This window comes from Colobus angolensis, unplaced genomic scaffold (assembly GCF_000951035.1).
Source record: "Colobus angolensis palliatus isolate OR3802 unplaced genomic scaffold, Cang.pa_1.0 Scaffold19, whole genome shotgun sequence".
In the NCBI taxonomy this organism is placed as follows: Eukaryota; Metazoa; Chordata; class Mammalia; order Primates; family Cercopithecidae; genus Colobus; species Colobus angolensis.
The window spans coordinates 3397052-3413279 of NW_012115043.1; the positions used below are offsets into that span (position 1 = coordinate 3397052).

The following is a 16228-nucleotide window of genomic DNA, read 5'->3' on the forward strand; positions in this document are numbered from 1 at the left end:
TATATATATATATATATGTATATATGTATATAGATATAGTCACACATAATCTTGTGAATTAACATGTGTCTTACTGGCTTGACTGTAAATGAAATTCAAAATAGATTTAAACAAAATAAGTCATGGATCAAGAAAGAACTGGATAAAGTTTGACTTACTTTCATCTCTTTTTTGTTTGTTTGTTTTGAGATAGGGTCTCACTCTGTTGCCCAGGCTGGAACACAGTGGCACGATCATAGCTTATTATAGCCTGGACCTCCTGGGCACAAATGATCCTCCCTTGTCAGCCTCCTGAGTAGCTGGGACTATAGGCATGTGCCACCACACCTAGCTGATTTTTAAATTTTTTGTAAAGACATGGTCTCCCTGTGTTGCCCAAGCTGGTCTTAAACTCCTGGTCTCAAGTGATTCTCCTGCCTTGGGTTCCCAAAGTGCTAGGATTACAAGTGTGCGCCAGCACACCTGGCTCCAATGTTTGATATTTGATTCAGAGTTTTACTTCAAAACTCCCATATTTTGATATAGGTACAATCAGATTTCAGTAAACTCAAAGGGAGAAATTGGGGGGAGATGGTGATGAGCAAGAGGGCTGAAGCTGTGGACAAAAGGAGGAAGCTGCTCATCCAAGGTGAAAGCAGACCACAGAAGTATCCTGTTCAGCATTTTTCAGATTCTATTTACCAAATAACTTAGTTCAAATAAGATATTACTTAGAAGCGTTTAAAAATTACCAGACAGAAGCAGAGCTGCTCGTGTGGTTGTGTGTACGTGTGTGTGGGTGGACCCCATCCCCTCTATGCATTGTCTACCCACAATTCTGCAAATCACTAACCTAGGGCATTTCCATTATTTTCCAGGTGAGGAGGCTGAAGTCCAAAAAGAAAGAAGGTCAAGCAACTAATAAGAAAAGCGAAGACCAGAACTCAGGTTAGCTCTGTCCGTGTGTTTGGGTGGAAATCATATACTGTTAGTGACTTAATTTGTCACTTGTTGGGTGTGTCACTTGCTGCCTCCTATGCCCTCTACCCTGAATCACTGACTGTTTCCAGCTGCCTGGCTACCAAGAAGGCACAGGGCTATCCAAAGAGCAGGGCCTGGAACTTTCTTTTGTTTAAAGGATTTTACCAACTAGGCCTAGAGTCCAGGTCTCCTCATACCTTATGCCCAGAAGAGTGCTTTCTGCAACTTGTTTCTGAATGGAAAATAAAACAACACAAGCTTCATTACCCCTTCGGTGTCTCCTCCTCTGAACCTGTAGGCCAAATAGCTTCTTCTCTCATAAGACTACTCCAGGCTGAGTGCGGTGGCTCACCCCTGTAATCCCAGTACTTTGGGAGGCTGAGGCAGGCAGGTCACCTGAGGTCAGGAGTTCGAGACCAGCCTGGCCAACATGGCGAAATCTCATCTCTATTAAAAATACAAAAATTAGCCGAGTATGGTGGTGCAATCCTATAATCCCAGCTACTTGGAAGGCTGAGGCAGGAGAATCACTTGAACCTGGGAGGCAGAGGTTGCAGTGAGCCGAGATTATGCTACTCCACTCCAGCCTGGGTGACAGAGTGAGACTCTGTCTCAAAAAAAAAAAAAAAAAAAAAAAAAGACTATTCTATTCTCCAAGCTGTTCTTTCCTTTTCCGAGTGGTGGTCACCATCTGCAGACCTTGATGTGTGCATCCTAACAGTCCACACTTGGTTCCAATTGGCTGCCTTGGTTACCCAAAATTCCTTGGAGATGACATCTTGGTTCTGTGCATAAACAGACAACCGCCTCCTTTCCTGGCTCCTAGTGGTCTCTGGGACCCTCTTTCCACCTGGTGTGTCCTGGCAATCTCCAGTCCTAAATCGAATGAGCTCTTTGCTCCTTTTAGGCAACTCATTGATTTTTCAATGAACTTAGCTGTCTGTTTTATTGGCACTGAAGAGGGTTGGGTTCTTAGCATCATTAACATTTTAGTTGAGGAAGAATTCCCAAACCTCCCAGGCATTAATCCATAACTGTTAAACATCTAAAAAGTAATCTGTGCTCAAACAAAGCTCGGCCAGGTCTGTCCCCTTTTTAACTTGGAAGTCAATGAGCCCCTATCCCCAAATCTACCCAAGTTTTCCATACTGAATGGTGATAAGTAAAATACTAGAGTATAATAAAGGTTGATGTCTTTGTCTGGTGCTGCTGCTACTACTGCTGTTGAGGACCATTCTTCCCCCAGGGATCCATAGCCAGTCAGCAATTACCTGGCAGGCACAGAGCATCCTGGGACAGTAATTTTCATCTCTGCAGACACACCAGTTGGAGGCAGTACTTGAGTGGATGTGTGTGTGAAATAAGGATGGCCATTTAGGCTCACAATCTCTGGATGTCTTATCTTACTTTCTCCCCCACCATCCCTCTAGAGTAAAAAGACCACTGCACTGTGAGTGGGAGACATTCTGGCCCTGTTGCTGAATACCTGGTAATCACGAGTGAGTCATTTAATGGCTGTGAACTCCTATTTCCTCGTCTGTAATCTAAGAGTTGGACTAGATCGTTGTAAAATCTCTTCACATGCTGAAATCCTATGATTCCAAAAAATAGCAGACTGCATCAATAAAAGCAAAGGGAAAGAAGTGGAAGGCCTAGTGGACCGCAGAGCTTAAGAGGAAGAGATAATGGCAAACCTGCCACGTGAAAGCCGGACTGAACCCCAAGTTCATTACTTTAACTTTCAATTCTATTTCTGGGGGCTAAACTGATCATTTAAAAATTGTAAAGGAATCATGGTCCCCAGTAACTGAATTAAAAATGACGAGATTCTGTATATAATTCTATATATTATGATGGTGATTGTGAATGATAAATTATAACTCAAAAAAGAAAGACTGTAAAGAAAGACTCTTGTGGGATCAGAAAAATAATTCATTTTAGTCCTACCTGGTGTGAGACATGGTCATATATTTTCAGAGTTACATAGGTAAATCCCTAAAGAACTTTCTGGAAATATAAATAATACTAATATTACCTAGCTCTTGTTTACCACCTTATATTTTTCAAAGTGCTCCCTTAGGCATTAGTCCATTTGATCATGACAATTTCTCCCCAGCAGTCTAGAAAATGCCCTGTGATATACCAAGCCAAATTCATAGAGGGTGGTAGGGAACCCCTCTGGGGCATGTGTCAACTATCTTCAGGGGCAGAGACCTTAAAATGCAATCACTTCCAACCTCAGATTAGCCTCAGTCATGTCAAGGGGACTCACAAAATTCTCAAACCCAATTTCCTTATCTGGTCCCTGCTACACTTGCCATCTCCATCCTGACACATAACCCCCCTCCTCTACCATGCTCCCCTCTCTTTTCTTACTTCCTTCCCACAGTTACTTTAAAAGTTACCTAGGAGAATTGTTAAACTGTTAGGGAAATGAAAGTAACAACAGTAGTACTGTTAAAGTACTAGAAGGACATATGCTGCTTTAGACCTTTATCTTTCACTAGATGAACCTCCTTTGGACTTGAGTACCTAGCACATCCTTTCCCATGCTTCTTGCAAAGGGAGAGAAATGGAAGGCTTCCTGGACCACAGAGCCTAAGAGGGAGAGATAATAGCAAAGCTGCCACATGAAAGCCAGACTGGACACTAAATTCATTATTATGACTTGGTGTCCAAGTTCATTACTTTAACCTTCTATTCTATTTCTGGGCTAAACTGATTATTTAAAAATTATAAAGGAACCATGGTCCTGTCCTTCTTGCCTCAGAGCCTTGGCTCAAGCATCAGCTATCCACTCTGTAAAACCTTCTTGGTTTCCTGAAGTGAGCTGAACACTCCCTTTTCCTCTTGAGGTCAGAGCATCCCATCTCCTGGAGGATTCCTTTTATATCAACTGCCATTGGTTTTATGTTTTTCTTTCAACTGGACTGGACTCTGCTGAGAGCAGAGGCCGCATCTGTTTCATTTTTGTGCTCCTAGTACTTAGGCACAGAGTAGGTGCTCAATGATAAATAATGTTGAATTGAGATGTATGTCATACAATAGTTTAGAAGTTACTACAGAATCAAACCAACATGAGGTTAGTGCTTTCAAACAACACAGGAATCACAAACCTACCTGGCCAAATACAGATATCTCAATTGAAGTATTAACAAGTAATTTATCTTTAATGAAGAATTTCACATTTCTAAGCTACCCACACTTTGGGGATGATTTCTCTTCCATTTCTGCTCTATTTTAAGGATATACTAGGAACCCACCTCCTGTTTCTGGCATAGGCTAAGCAAATAAAATAATGAGACTTCTTGATAAGTATGCAATAGATATGGAGAATAATTTGACACTGGCAATTCAAAAATTCCTAGGAAGAAGCAAATGTGTGTAAGTGAACATCTTCATGTCACTCAAATTTCGTCTCTGCATTTTATGGAATATAAATCTGATTTTATGCTTGAAATATCAGGATATTTTAAATGTCTGTATCCTAAATAGTGAGAACAAAAGTAAAATAAGTTAAAGCATATAGACTAGACATCTGTTTAGAAAAAAAATTGCATGCATATTGCCCCTTTAAACTCTTGCAAATTAAAGCTGAGCACCTGAAGTTTGGGGTGATTACTCATTGCTATTTTTTCCTTGATTAAAGACCTCACACACAAAAAAACTGTATGTTTAAAAATTTACTTAAATCTTTGATGTTCCAAACTTCAAAAAGTTTATGCAACACAGGAGAGATTCTAATACCTCTTTTCAAAGAGTGTACACTTTTTAGGTATTTTGCAATTCCAGGCGTGATCAGCAAACATAAATAAGAAAATGATATCTGTGGTCTAAATTTAACATTTAATACAAGACATTAGTAAACAATCAACATTAGAATTAGTAACAATATATTAGTCAAAGGCTTTTAAAACACAAATAAAATTAAGTGTAAAAACTCTAGTACTTCAACATTAGCATTTGAAAAGTGTTCAATGTTTTTAAATAGTTTTAAGAACATACGCTTTCTACTCTATTCTGAAACACATACTCTATCCAGAGCACAATTTATTACTGCAAAATAAATGAATGTTTAAAAGACAGTCTGTCAATTGAAAAAAACAAAACACATTAAAATAGCACGTTTCCAAGCCAAGTTAAACAAAATATTTTCTCCTTGACAAGCTGCTTACATTTAAATGAAAACAAGGCAAATCTGGTCAATAATATGGATTGCATATAATAAAAAGGACCTTAGATCATGTTAATACAAGGATCAGAAAGCAGTAACTTCAATTAAAACTACCCAATTATTTAGCAAACTTTCAGATGCAGCAAATAAATTAATCAGTTTTAAATGAAAGTGCTCAGATAGGTAGCTTTTTGACCTATGAGTAAGTCTCACTAGCAGCAGTCACAGCAAAGCAAGAATCTGCTGAAGCAAGGCAAAGCTCCCAAATCAAACATGTTATTGGTAATCAAAAAGCATTTGCAAAACTTATTTCCTTGGTTAATAGCAGGAGGTTCTGTAGCAAATGCCACCTACAGCTCCTCTCATACTTTGATATGTAGTGTATACGGGTTGAACACACATTTCTCTTACCCAAGAATGACAGAAGTATCTTGGTTTTAACAACAGGGTATTTTCATTTCTGAACTATCCTGTAGAAGGTGCCAGTTGTTATATCATTAAAAATGCATATATTTCACTTATTATCTACCTATGTTTACCTAGTATTGGGATTTAAGAATGCCTCTTTGAGACAAGCAATATGTCATCATTTTGTTCAGCTAACAGGCCTGACAGCCCTGTCTCCTTGAGTTAAGAAAAGTAAATCTCTATTTTGTACACTGGTGGCAAAAGCTGGCAGAATAAATGAGAATTAGCCAATTGGTAGTAAAAGTTTCTGATCCCAAAGATTCAGACTTTCCTTTGATCCTAGTCCTAATTATTCTCTTTGGTCAGATGATGGTATTTTTTTCCCAATAAAAGTGATCTTCTCCACATACTGCAATAATTTATTTGAATGCCATTCTTATGTGTTTTTAACAAATAACATCACTATTCACTATTTCTCTTATCTTTTTGATCCTTTTTTACTACTTATCATCTTATTTGAAACAGATTTTTAACAGATAAACTTGATCGTTACAAGAATATCTTGCTTGCATTTTATTCAAATAATTCTTAAAAACAGCTTAAAAAGCCGTTTGGAATAACATCAAGCTTGCCATCAATCAAACGAAAAAATTCCGCTGGCGGTTGTATAAACATCAGATCAAGTCTGATGTCTTCAAGGATTTCAGAGTGAACCATAAAAAACTCCATTAACTTCTGACAAAGAATGCAAATTAATCACAACATGGGGTGAAATGAAATTAAAGGCTCTTTTCTAATCAATGACAAGGCAGGATGAAATATTTGTTACTCTCTCTGCACTCAGACTGCCTAGGATATTTGCACTTCCCTTGCAAAGCCCCAAATGTAAGGTGTGAGTACAGATTCACCCACAGTCTCTGTTGAGCGCCCTCCTCCCCGCAGAGCTATCTGCTTACAAGTCGTGGAGATTCACAAAACACACTAATCATCCGAATCTCAGGTGCATCCAATTTGTTATTCACACTCTCCCGTGCCAGTGAAAAGCCTGGCGCAGACAGATGCACCAGGAACCCTAAATGACAGTTTTGGCCTCCGGAAGTACGATCACTACAGCAAAATCTAGTACAGCCTCCAGGTGAAATGTCTGGAGCTCCATATGGAGCAGGGAAAATTAACAACAAGATGAAAATCACTGCAGCAGCGGGGAGTCAGAATTTTTGAAAAAAAAAATGAAATTTAAAGATGAAGAAAGAGAAGTAATAAATTAATGGGGTGTGAAAACATTCAAAGCTTTACAATACCAGGGGCACTATTTGCTCAGATTTTTTCCCTTTTTTTAACTTCAGGTCATTTTGATGTAATTTATTAACCAAGATCAGGAATTGCAGCCAAAAGAAGAACAGTATTTTTATACATGCAAAAGTACTTTAAATACATCTGTGTCTGTATTATCTTCACTTTCCTATAGCATCTTGCTTGCCAAATTTCCCAATGCCAGAGCTGATGCATCCCCTGAGAAGTCTCCTTAATGGATTTGCTATCATCCTAATGCAGGGCACTGTTGTAAAGTTTGAATGAAGGATGACAATTTTTAGCAGGCAATCCTTTTCATTTCTCCTAAATTATGGTGTCATTAAACAAATCATTGCCCACCATTATGTTTTTTAAGTCAACTGAATTTGGATCTACATGATTAACTATAGGCAGCTCCAGTCCTTGTCTAGAGCTTCACATCTTTCCAGATTACTATCAAAGCTAAATTGTTCCAGAAATTGAGAAACTGCAAGATATTTTACAATGCAATTTTTCATTATCCTATTGCAGAATATGCTTCACAAACACCCATAATTTAATGGCACTGGGGTCAGTGAGGGCTCTGGGGCCCTCTGGATCTCCCATTATTCTGCTAAATACATGGTAAGAAAAGCAAGAGGGATCTGGGGAAAGGTCTTGTCACCATGCACAAGGGCACAACCTTCCAGTTGTCAGCATTTCTCATCTATACAAGAGGCCTCCCTAGGGCAGAGAGGGCAAACTAGAAGGGTTGTAGGGCAGAGTGGAAAGGAGAACAGAGGGGTATGAACAGCCAAATGAATTAAGAAGTTAAAGAACCAGTGAGTTGCCTTATTTGTCTCCAAGTCCTAGACCTAACTGTACCCATTCCTGCCTAAGGCAAGGTACTTTGCCTCTCTGAGCCTGAGTTGGCTCACCTAGAGGCTGGAAATAAGTCCCTGCAGGTAGAATGTACAGCCTGAGTCAGGTAACAGCCTGAGACTGGAACCCTATGTGGGAAAGGTGCTAGATGAAGCCAAGACACCATTGGTTTTCCTGTTATAGGCAGTAGTAATAAGACTGTGCTCCTTATCTTTTTTTTCTTTAGAACCCTAAACCACCTGCCAATGAAGTTATGCAATCCTAAGGCCTAAAGGAAACTAAAATAGTGCTTTCAAATAACAAACACCTGACCCACAAAACAATGAAACTCATATAGAATGGCTATCTCAACAAAAACCTGGCCCTTTAACCTTTATGTTGCTCCCAGGGCACTGACTGTCCCTAGAGTCTTCCCAACACTCCTCCCTCTGCACCCTCACTGGGTACACACTGTGTCACCAGCAGGACGACGGGCTGCTAATGACGCTGTCAGCAGCACTAATGCTGAGCTGGGGGAAAGACGAGTCTTGAAGCCAGCCCCTCCTCCCCACTTTACCCTCTGCTCATTTTATACTCTGCTCCAATTGTGACTGGCATGTTGCTAAGAACATCCTTTTACAACCTATGGTTGATAGTTGGGAAATTGTTTTGTGCTGCAGCCCAACATTTGATCCAGACAGGTGGCCCTTTGTACTTTTCAGAGTGGTTTCATATCCGTAGTTTCATTTGATCAACCTACCTCCTTTAATCTGATAGGAGAGGTAGGCAGAATCCTTATTTTAGAGATGAGGAAACTGACACCTCAGAGTTACAAAGCAACAATTAAGACCTGCGGTGAGACTGGTAGCACCTAATTCTAATTCTAATCTTCTGACTTGTGGTCCAGGGCTCCTTCCAATAGGCCACTCCTCTCAATTTGCCACTAGTGAAGACAGCTCAGGTCTGGTGCCCTGATTAGACTTTGGGTTCATAGCAGCAATTCCCTGGCACTGTCCCTAGTCCTAGGAACAATCAAATCAATGTGATCTTAAGGATATATGAAAGGCTTTCATGTGTTCTAGGACAAGACTAGTGAGTGACACTTAGGATGAGATAGTTCTCAGCTTGATAAATAGAACATTGCTTTGACCCTGTGGATGCTTTGTAAGATAGTGAGTTTCTTGTCACTGGAAGTGTTCAAGCAGTGTGGATGTCTGCTTTTCAGAGACACTGTACAGAAGTTTGATTTGATGATGTCTAAGATCCCTTCCAACTCTAAGAGTCTATGGTTCACTCCTGCCTACTCCACTTGGGATTCAAAGAAACCAAACCAGCCATAGTTTTAACAGTGAGCAAATCAGCCATTCTGTTTGTCCAATTTATGAGGGGAGGCTATTTCACAGAGTGGTAGGAGTTCAAATAACATAATGTGGGCCAAAGAGAAGGTGTTATTCCATAACTCAGCCTCTGTGACACTATAAAAATACACATTTTTCTTTATGTGTTTTTTTTGAGGACATAAGAGAGGGGTAGGAAAGGCATTTATATAAAGTATCCTTTCCCAATCTTCAGCTTATAGTACAAAGCCTTTAAAATAAATGCCAACTCTACCAAAAGTCATTAGTGGTTCTAGCAACGACACACCCAAACTTCTGTTGAAAGACTTGGGAAATAGGCCTAATGGCATCAAAGCTGCTTCTATTATTTCAGAGAGAAGTATCAATTTGGTGACAACATTCTATCATGATTCAAGGAATACAGTTAAAGGTTGTTGCTAACTACCTTTAAGGGAGTTCAGCATAGAATTAGAATTTTCCAACTTCCACTTGACTGATAAAGATATATTTAGATATTCAGGAAAACCATACTGCAAAGGTAAATAGCCTCTTCTCAACTTCGACCACAGCCTTCATGTGCTTCAATAGTCAAATGTGATGGCAATTCATTTCTTAGACTCATCACCCATCAAATCTCACTGATTAATTACTCTAGACATTAGGAATCTCGAGAATATTGCTACATTCTCAACGTTTGGAATTTTTACTGGATGGCTTATAAGTTTTCTACTAAGATTTGTTTGAGAAATATATTGTATAGGGTTTGCATGTTCATTTTCAAAATTTTAGGGGATTTCACAAATTGGCCAAACTGAATTGTTTAGAAATTACTGACAGAACAAGAAGCTTACCAAGATAAATATTCTAATGAGCTATAAATCCTGAAAATGTGATTTTAATTTGACGGGCTACCTAGAGCTAAGCAGCAAGGCTATATACACTAAAATCTCACTAAATGCCAGCATTCATGCCAAGCAACTGCATTTTAGATTTTCTCCATAAGGAAAAGATTACATTTACACAAAAAAGTCTATGAATTTGAAAAGTGAGACTAACACTCTTGAACCTAACAACTTGGACAATTTCTCTTCCACTTATCTGATGGCTTTAACTGTGAAAGCAAAAGAATACGAAAGAGACATTTCATTGAGTAAAGGGTCTTTAAACATCCACATTGGTACCAGGAGAATTTGCTTAAAACTGCTTATAAAGATGGTAGAGAGAATGAGCCCCATCCTATTATTCAATAACCATGTTTGTGATGCATCTGCATAATCTAACCATGCATAAATTAGTATGTGTAATACAACACTTATTTGCATAATAATAGCAAGTTAATAGATGCTTAAAGAGCAGAGACCAATACCACCTTTAAATCAGACATGCCTCCAGGCACTTTGGCCTGTACAGACCAAGATGCCAGAAAAACAGTGAACATCAACCAGAGGAAAACAGTCAAACCATTCATTTTTCATCCCTCTAGACATTTCACTTATTTCCCCCACACACTGGGGAATCATTTTCAAACCACAAAATAGCTTTATATTTTAGTGCTAGTACCCTTCTATAATGAAAATCTTAAAGAAATTTTAATGAAGATTAGAGTCAGCAATGCTAGTATAATGGACTGTTTTGTTTTCTTGTAAATGTAGGCAGGAAGGAGCAAAATACTTTTAAATAATATGTTCAAAATTATACTCATAAAATTGGGGGCCCATCTATTTGCCTAGCAAAAATAATGACCTATATTAGATGCTTTCACCCTTTGTCTTAATCTTCTAACTCAAAAAATTTTAAGTGAGTTTAAGAGCTTAAAAGGTGTATCAAGAAAAGGCTGGCTCTCTCCTCCATCCTCAAAATGAGTACATGGTATTGGACCAGGAAAAGAAATAATCTCGAATGTCACACAAAGGAAAAGCACAATGATCACTCTCAACCTTTAACAAAGAAGAAAAAATCCAGGAGTTTAAAAAATCAAAAATCAATAGAGATTTCTAAATGACTCCTTAAGATATCACTTTTCAATTTAACAGGACAGATTTATTTGTATGTGGCTCAAATGTTCACAATTGCTCCCTGCACCTTCATACATAGGAATGAATGTCACAGTGGCAAACGGCAGTAATGAACAATCTTACCTGAGGATATGGAAACCTCCCAAGAGCAAGCTGGGAAAGGAAATAATATTTGTCTAGTTATAGATTTGCATGCAGGGCAGATCTCCTTAAGACAGACAAGCACTAAATTTCAGAACTGCATCCAGCAAATATAAAGAAGTTCACAACCTCAAATGTACAAACTAAATTATTGCTGTAATTACATTAAGAGCTGTATTTAGAATGGACATTTTCAATGGACTATGTTGCATCCCTGATATTTTAATTTTAGTAACAAAACATTATCCGTATGTGGTTTCCCTTAGTAATATTCTCAGTTGTATGGGTATTATTCACATTTACATACGTGCGACAGTTTCTTCTAGACAGAGATGTAAAAACTCTTTGCTTTTTGTCTTGTAAAATGGGAACATCTAATTGTTACTAACCCACAAAATTTTCAGTTACAAGTATAAATGAAGGGTCGTAGGAAATGGGGAATGGACATTATTATAAAATTGAAAACTGCGCCATTATTTTCATCCATTTGTTAAAGTTTTTTCATCCATTTTCTACCCACTAGTAGGAAAAATGGCCATTTCAAGGTTGTGAAGTCAGAACTGTAGGTCTAAGTCTGAAAGCTTCCAGTCTAGCTTGATTTGTAAACTGTTCTGTTTCTGAGCCAGTCACTTAATTTTGATCCTTGAATCCTCACCTGTAAAAACAAAATGATCCAACCAGGAATAGGTTTGATATAAAGCAAAAAGATACAAACTGTTTTTTTAAGCCAGAGTCTTGCTCTGTCACCCAGACTGGAGTGCAGTGGCGTGATCTTGGCTTACTGCAACCTCTGCCTCCTGGGTTCAAGTGATTCTCCTGCCTCAGCCTCCCAAGGTAGCTGGGATTACAGGCACGCACCACCATGCCCAGCTAATTTTTGTATTTTTAGTAGAGATGGGGTTTCACCATGTTGGCCAGGCTGGTGTTGAGCTCCTGACCTCAAGTGATCCGCCTGCCTTGGCCTCCCAAAGTGCTGGGACTACAGGGTTAAGTCATTGCACCTGGCCAAAAAGATAAAATTTAACAAACATACCAAAACCTATTTAAAGAAAATAGTGGCAAAACTTTGCAATTTTATAATGTGGCCCATCCTCAGTGATGACATAATTTACATGTATTTGTAACTACTTTCAAAGCAGAATCACAACATCAGGGATTTTAACACTAATGGATCTAAGAGGGCATCAACCCACTTCAAAGGTTAAAACCCAGAGTCCCACGGAAGTAGCTCCCAAATAGTTAATAAGTGGAAGCCTAGGAGCTGACCCTAAGATTTGCAACTTAATCTAGTGTTCCTTCCCGCATATTACACCGCCTTTCTAAGTCTTGAGAAGTTCTGTACTTATTTCAAAGACACTGATCCTGCTCAAACATTTCTGAATTCTCCTTTTGTAATTGTTTTAGAATTATTTCAATTAACAGAATACCTATTTCATTTTATTAGTATGCATCTTATCTTGGATTTAAAATTATACCCCTCAGCTTGTTCATCATGTAAATTATTTGTAGACTAAGGTTTGAATAGCCTATGGATATTACCAAAACCCAAAGCAACCTACAAAAACTAAATATTTTGTTGCTTAGACATGAAGATGCTGAAGTTATCAAAGTTCTAAAACCAATATGAACAATAGCCATATAACAGGAATAAAAATTATGACCTTATAAGGTGACTACTTCGAAAAGGTCAACACTCATTTGCACATACGCTTGTGTGTGTATGTGTATATATGTATGTTTTAGAATACCTAGTTTCATTACCTTGTACTCATACTCATGTCTTGTCCACAAAATATACACTGATATAGGTATGGATTTTCAAGATATAGGTATACTATCATCATTTCATTTGATGGATATCATTAATCTCTTCCACTGTACATAACAAAAACATCACAAGGTGGGGTGAAAGAAAATTTAGATGTTTGCCAAACTCCCTTTCTAAGTTTTGTGTGATTATGTTTGTTGTCCATGTACGGGGAGGGAAAGAGGAGGGACTCAGCTCTCCTGTCCTCTGTCCCCACCCCACCTCCTCGCAATACAGGTTTGTAGGTTTGCCCTACATTTTGAAAATAGTTTGTTTCTGGCCAATCAGAGTGTGCACACTGATTCAGGAGGAATCACTATGGTCTACTGTGGTGGGTGAACGAGGCATTTGCAACAGTCTGCAGTGACTTAACAGGTATAGGTATCGCAGTGATCTGTAGATCATGAATTTTGCATATTCTTCCACTTGGAGTTAGAAAACCAGCAAGAGGAGAGTCTCACATAACTACTACAAAACACTTAGAACATTCTGGCTCAAGATCTTCCACAGGCATTGTGCCATTCACCTGGGTATATGCTCAGCATGTCATTAGGGACCATGGAAGAATACTGTTCACATGGCTTAAAGACATGTAAAGACAGAGGAAACTTGCCAAACACACATACAGTCAAGTTCTAAACTAGCTGGCAGGTGCCAACACTGACCATTGGTTCTTGCAATTTAAAGAATTAAGCAATGGTAAACGGACATCTTATAAGGGAGTGGGATACACCAAAAAATGTGAATTCTTCCCGATTCGACACAGAGCTTCCAGTTGCAAGTGGTCATGGTTCTACGGAGAGGCCAAGCTCCAGCCAACTTGGGAATGTGCATTCATCTACTTGGCCCTCTCTGTCATGACTGTACCACATAAAAAAGGACGGCTGATGTGATTTGTTTGCTCTGTAAGACAATGCCATGCAAGACAACAGAGAGAAAATTTAGTGCACTTTGGTCAGCTGGGAGCCTCTCTGTACCAGTCTGCTTGGGAACACATGCCAGTGCTTGAACTGGTGAACTCATCATTCATGGGTCTGGCTTTGCTTTCAGTGTTATTTCCTGACATCTCGTGGAACCTCAGTCCTACCTTTTAACTACGTTCCTGGGAGGACTGCTTGTAAGACATCTTGCAGGTCTGACCTCTTTAGAGTTAGAAGACAGAGAATGGTTCTTTGATCTTAACTAGTAGGTACTGTTACAATTGCAGCATGGTGACAATCACTTCCTCTCTTACAGAGTGTCACCACTGGGCTGTTGAAAGACTTGGGAATCCATGCCAGTGAAAACAGGCAAGAGCACTATTAGGCTGGCACTAAAAGCAGTCATTTTAAGGCCCCAGGAGAGGACCCCTGCCTTCTATGTATGCCTCTATCCTTCTAGGTCTAATGCAGCTACAGTGTTTATGTTCTACACTATTTGTCTTACAGAAAAGTACAAGGAAACATATAGCCTTTTTTATCATGTTTTATTGGGAGCCTCTTTTTATCATGTTTTATTGGGAGGAGGTAAAAAAGAAAACGGTTTCTTAGTAGATATGGCTGCATGAAAAACGAGTTCTCTACAAAAATGAGAGGGGTGTGGTGGCACGTGTCTGGAGTCCCAGCTACTTGGGAGGCTAGGGTGGGAGGATCACCTCAGCCCGGGGAGGTAGAGACTGCAGTGAGCCTTGATCATGCCATTGCATTCCAGACTGAGCAAGAGTGAGACCCTAACTCAAAAAAAAAAAAAAAAAAAAAAGAACCAGTTCTCCATGAGGCTGTCAAAAGTCAAAATAAACATGGGACCCTTATGGGGAAGAAGGAGCACATATGCTCCAAGTGAATACTTCACACACAGGCAGACCTGGGGCCATTCTGTATCTTTTACTCCTACTGGTCTATTAATCTACTTGCATTTCCCCAGTTTTTATTGTCAAGGTATTATAAATTAGGAAACTTACAAAAGAGAATATGTAATCTTCTCTGAAATGGCCTGCAGATATGTCACTGTACTAAATGTGTTCCAGATTTAATGAAGCTTTAATGTCCTTTTTAATTTTGCCTGTTTCTGTATCACCAGGGGTCGGGCAAGGCAATCAGCACTCAAGAGGGTGGTTTGGTTTAAAACTAGGAAAAAACTCATTTGCTTATGAGTTGCACTGTATTTTCTTAATTAAATTTACTGAGTAAAATGGTTTAAGTTCAGCCAACCAATGACCTTTGTATGTAGATTTAGATTTATAAATAGGTTAACAGTTAAAGGAAAGAAAAAAAAAAAGAATCACAACAAAGCAAATAGATTAGGGTTAAGCCAATAGAAATCTCTGCTCTCTTTATCATCTTTACAAAAGAAGCATGTAATATAGGCAGCTTAAGTCTAGTTTTTTTTAAAAAAGTGTACTGAAAAATGTAGACACACATAAGGGCCAGCACTTCATCAAATGAGTCTCATATCCTTTTCATTCCCAGGAGGGGAGCAGCTCACATTGTAAAAGATTTGAAAAAGCTTTATTTATTTGGGGCCAGGGGGTGGAGGTAGAGATAAGGGATTCTATTTAACGTTAAATTAAAAAGTACACTTTAATTTCAAATACTTAAGATTTAGCAAACTGCTGAAGACTGTTTGTTGTGGGACGTTTATTACGTAAAAGGCTGAAAAAGAGTGGTCTGAAGTGTTTACCAGTTGGGGATATACTTAAATAGCAGTAAACAACTAACATCTCACTCTAAAAATAGGACTGTTCCTTAGTGTCATCTTATTGACCTTTGACTTGTCCAACCACAGTCTATAAAATGCTCTGCAGTTAGCAGCATTTGAATATGTTGGATTTTATAATTTAAATAACAAATATATTTGTATGTGTGTCTGTGTGTGAAAGAGAGGTCATAACAATTGCCAAATATATAACACGATAAAAACCTTTGTATTTTAACAAAAAGAACTTATTTATTGATAAAGCAACAGAATGGCTTTTGTTGATAATAAAAATAATTATTGTCATAGAATCATAAATGGTAAAGAGAAAACAAACATTGTAGCCAGAAAACAAGTGCAGGACACAAATTCAAGACATGTTTTTAGTAATCAAGTCTCCTACTCAGAATATCAACTACGTTGTGGAAGTAGTTTTAAATTTACAGTTCTACTGATGAGCACTGGATTTTTTTATTCTTTATTTTATTTTATTTTTTTTGAGACGGAGTCTTGCTCTGTCGCCGGGGCTGGAGTGCAGTGGCCGGATCTCAGCTCACTGCAAGCTCCGCCTCCCGGGTTT

At 38.7% G+C, this 16228-nt stretch overlaps 1 protein-coding gene across 2 annotated transcripts in view; it reads right to left on the minus strand.

Annotated features, from left to right (window-relative positions):
- The window catches only part of MAP2K5 (mitogen-activated protein kinase kinase 5), a 268480-nt gene that overhangs the window by 69663 nt on the left and 182589 nt on the right, over positions 1–16228 (minus strand). Inside the window, exon 17 of one of the 2 annotated variants that reach the window (XM_011940343.1) lies at positions 11151–11180. The exons of the other annotated variant lie outside the window; for it this stretch is intronic. Within the exon in view, the coding sequence (XP_011795733.1) occupies positions 11151–11180 (30 nt within the window). The remainder of the gene's footprint in view (positions 1–11150; positions 11181–16228) is intronic. 2 annotated transcript variants of the gene reach the window in all.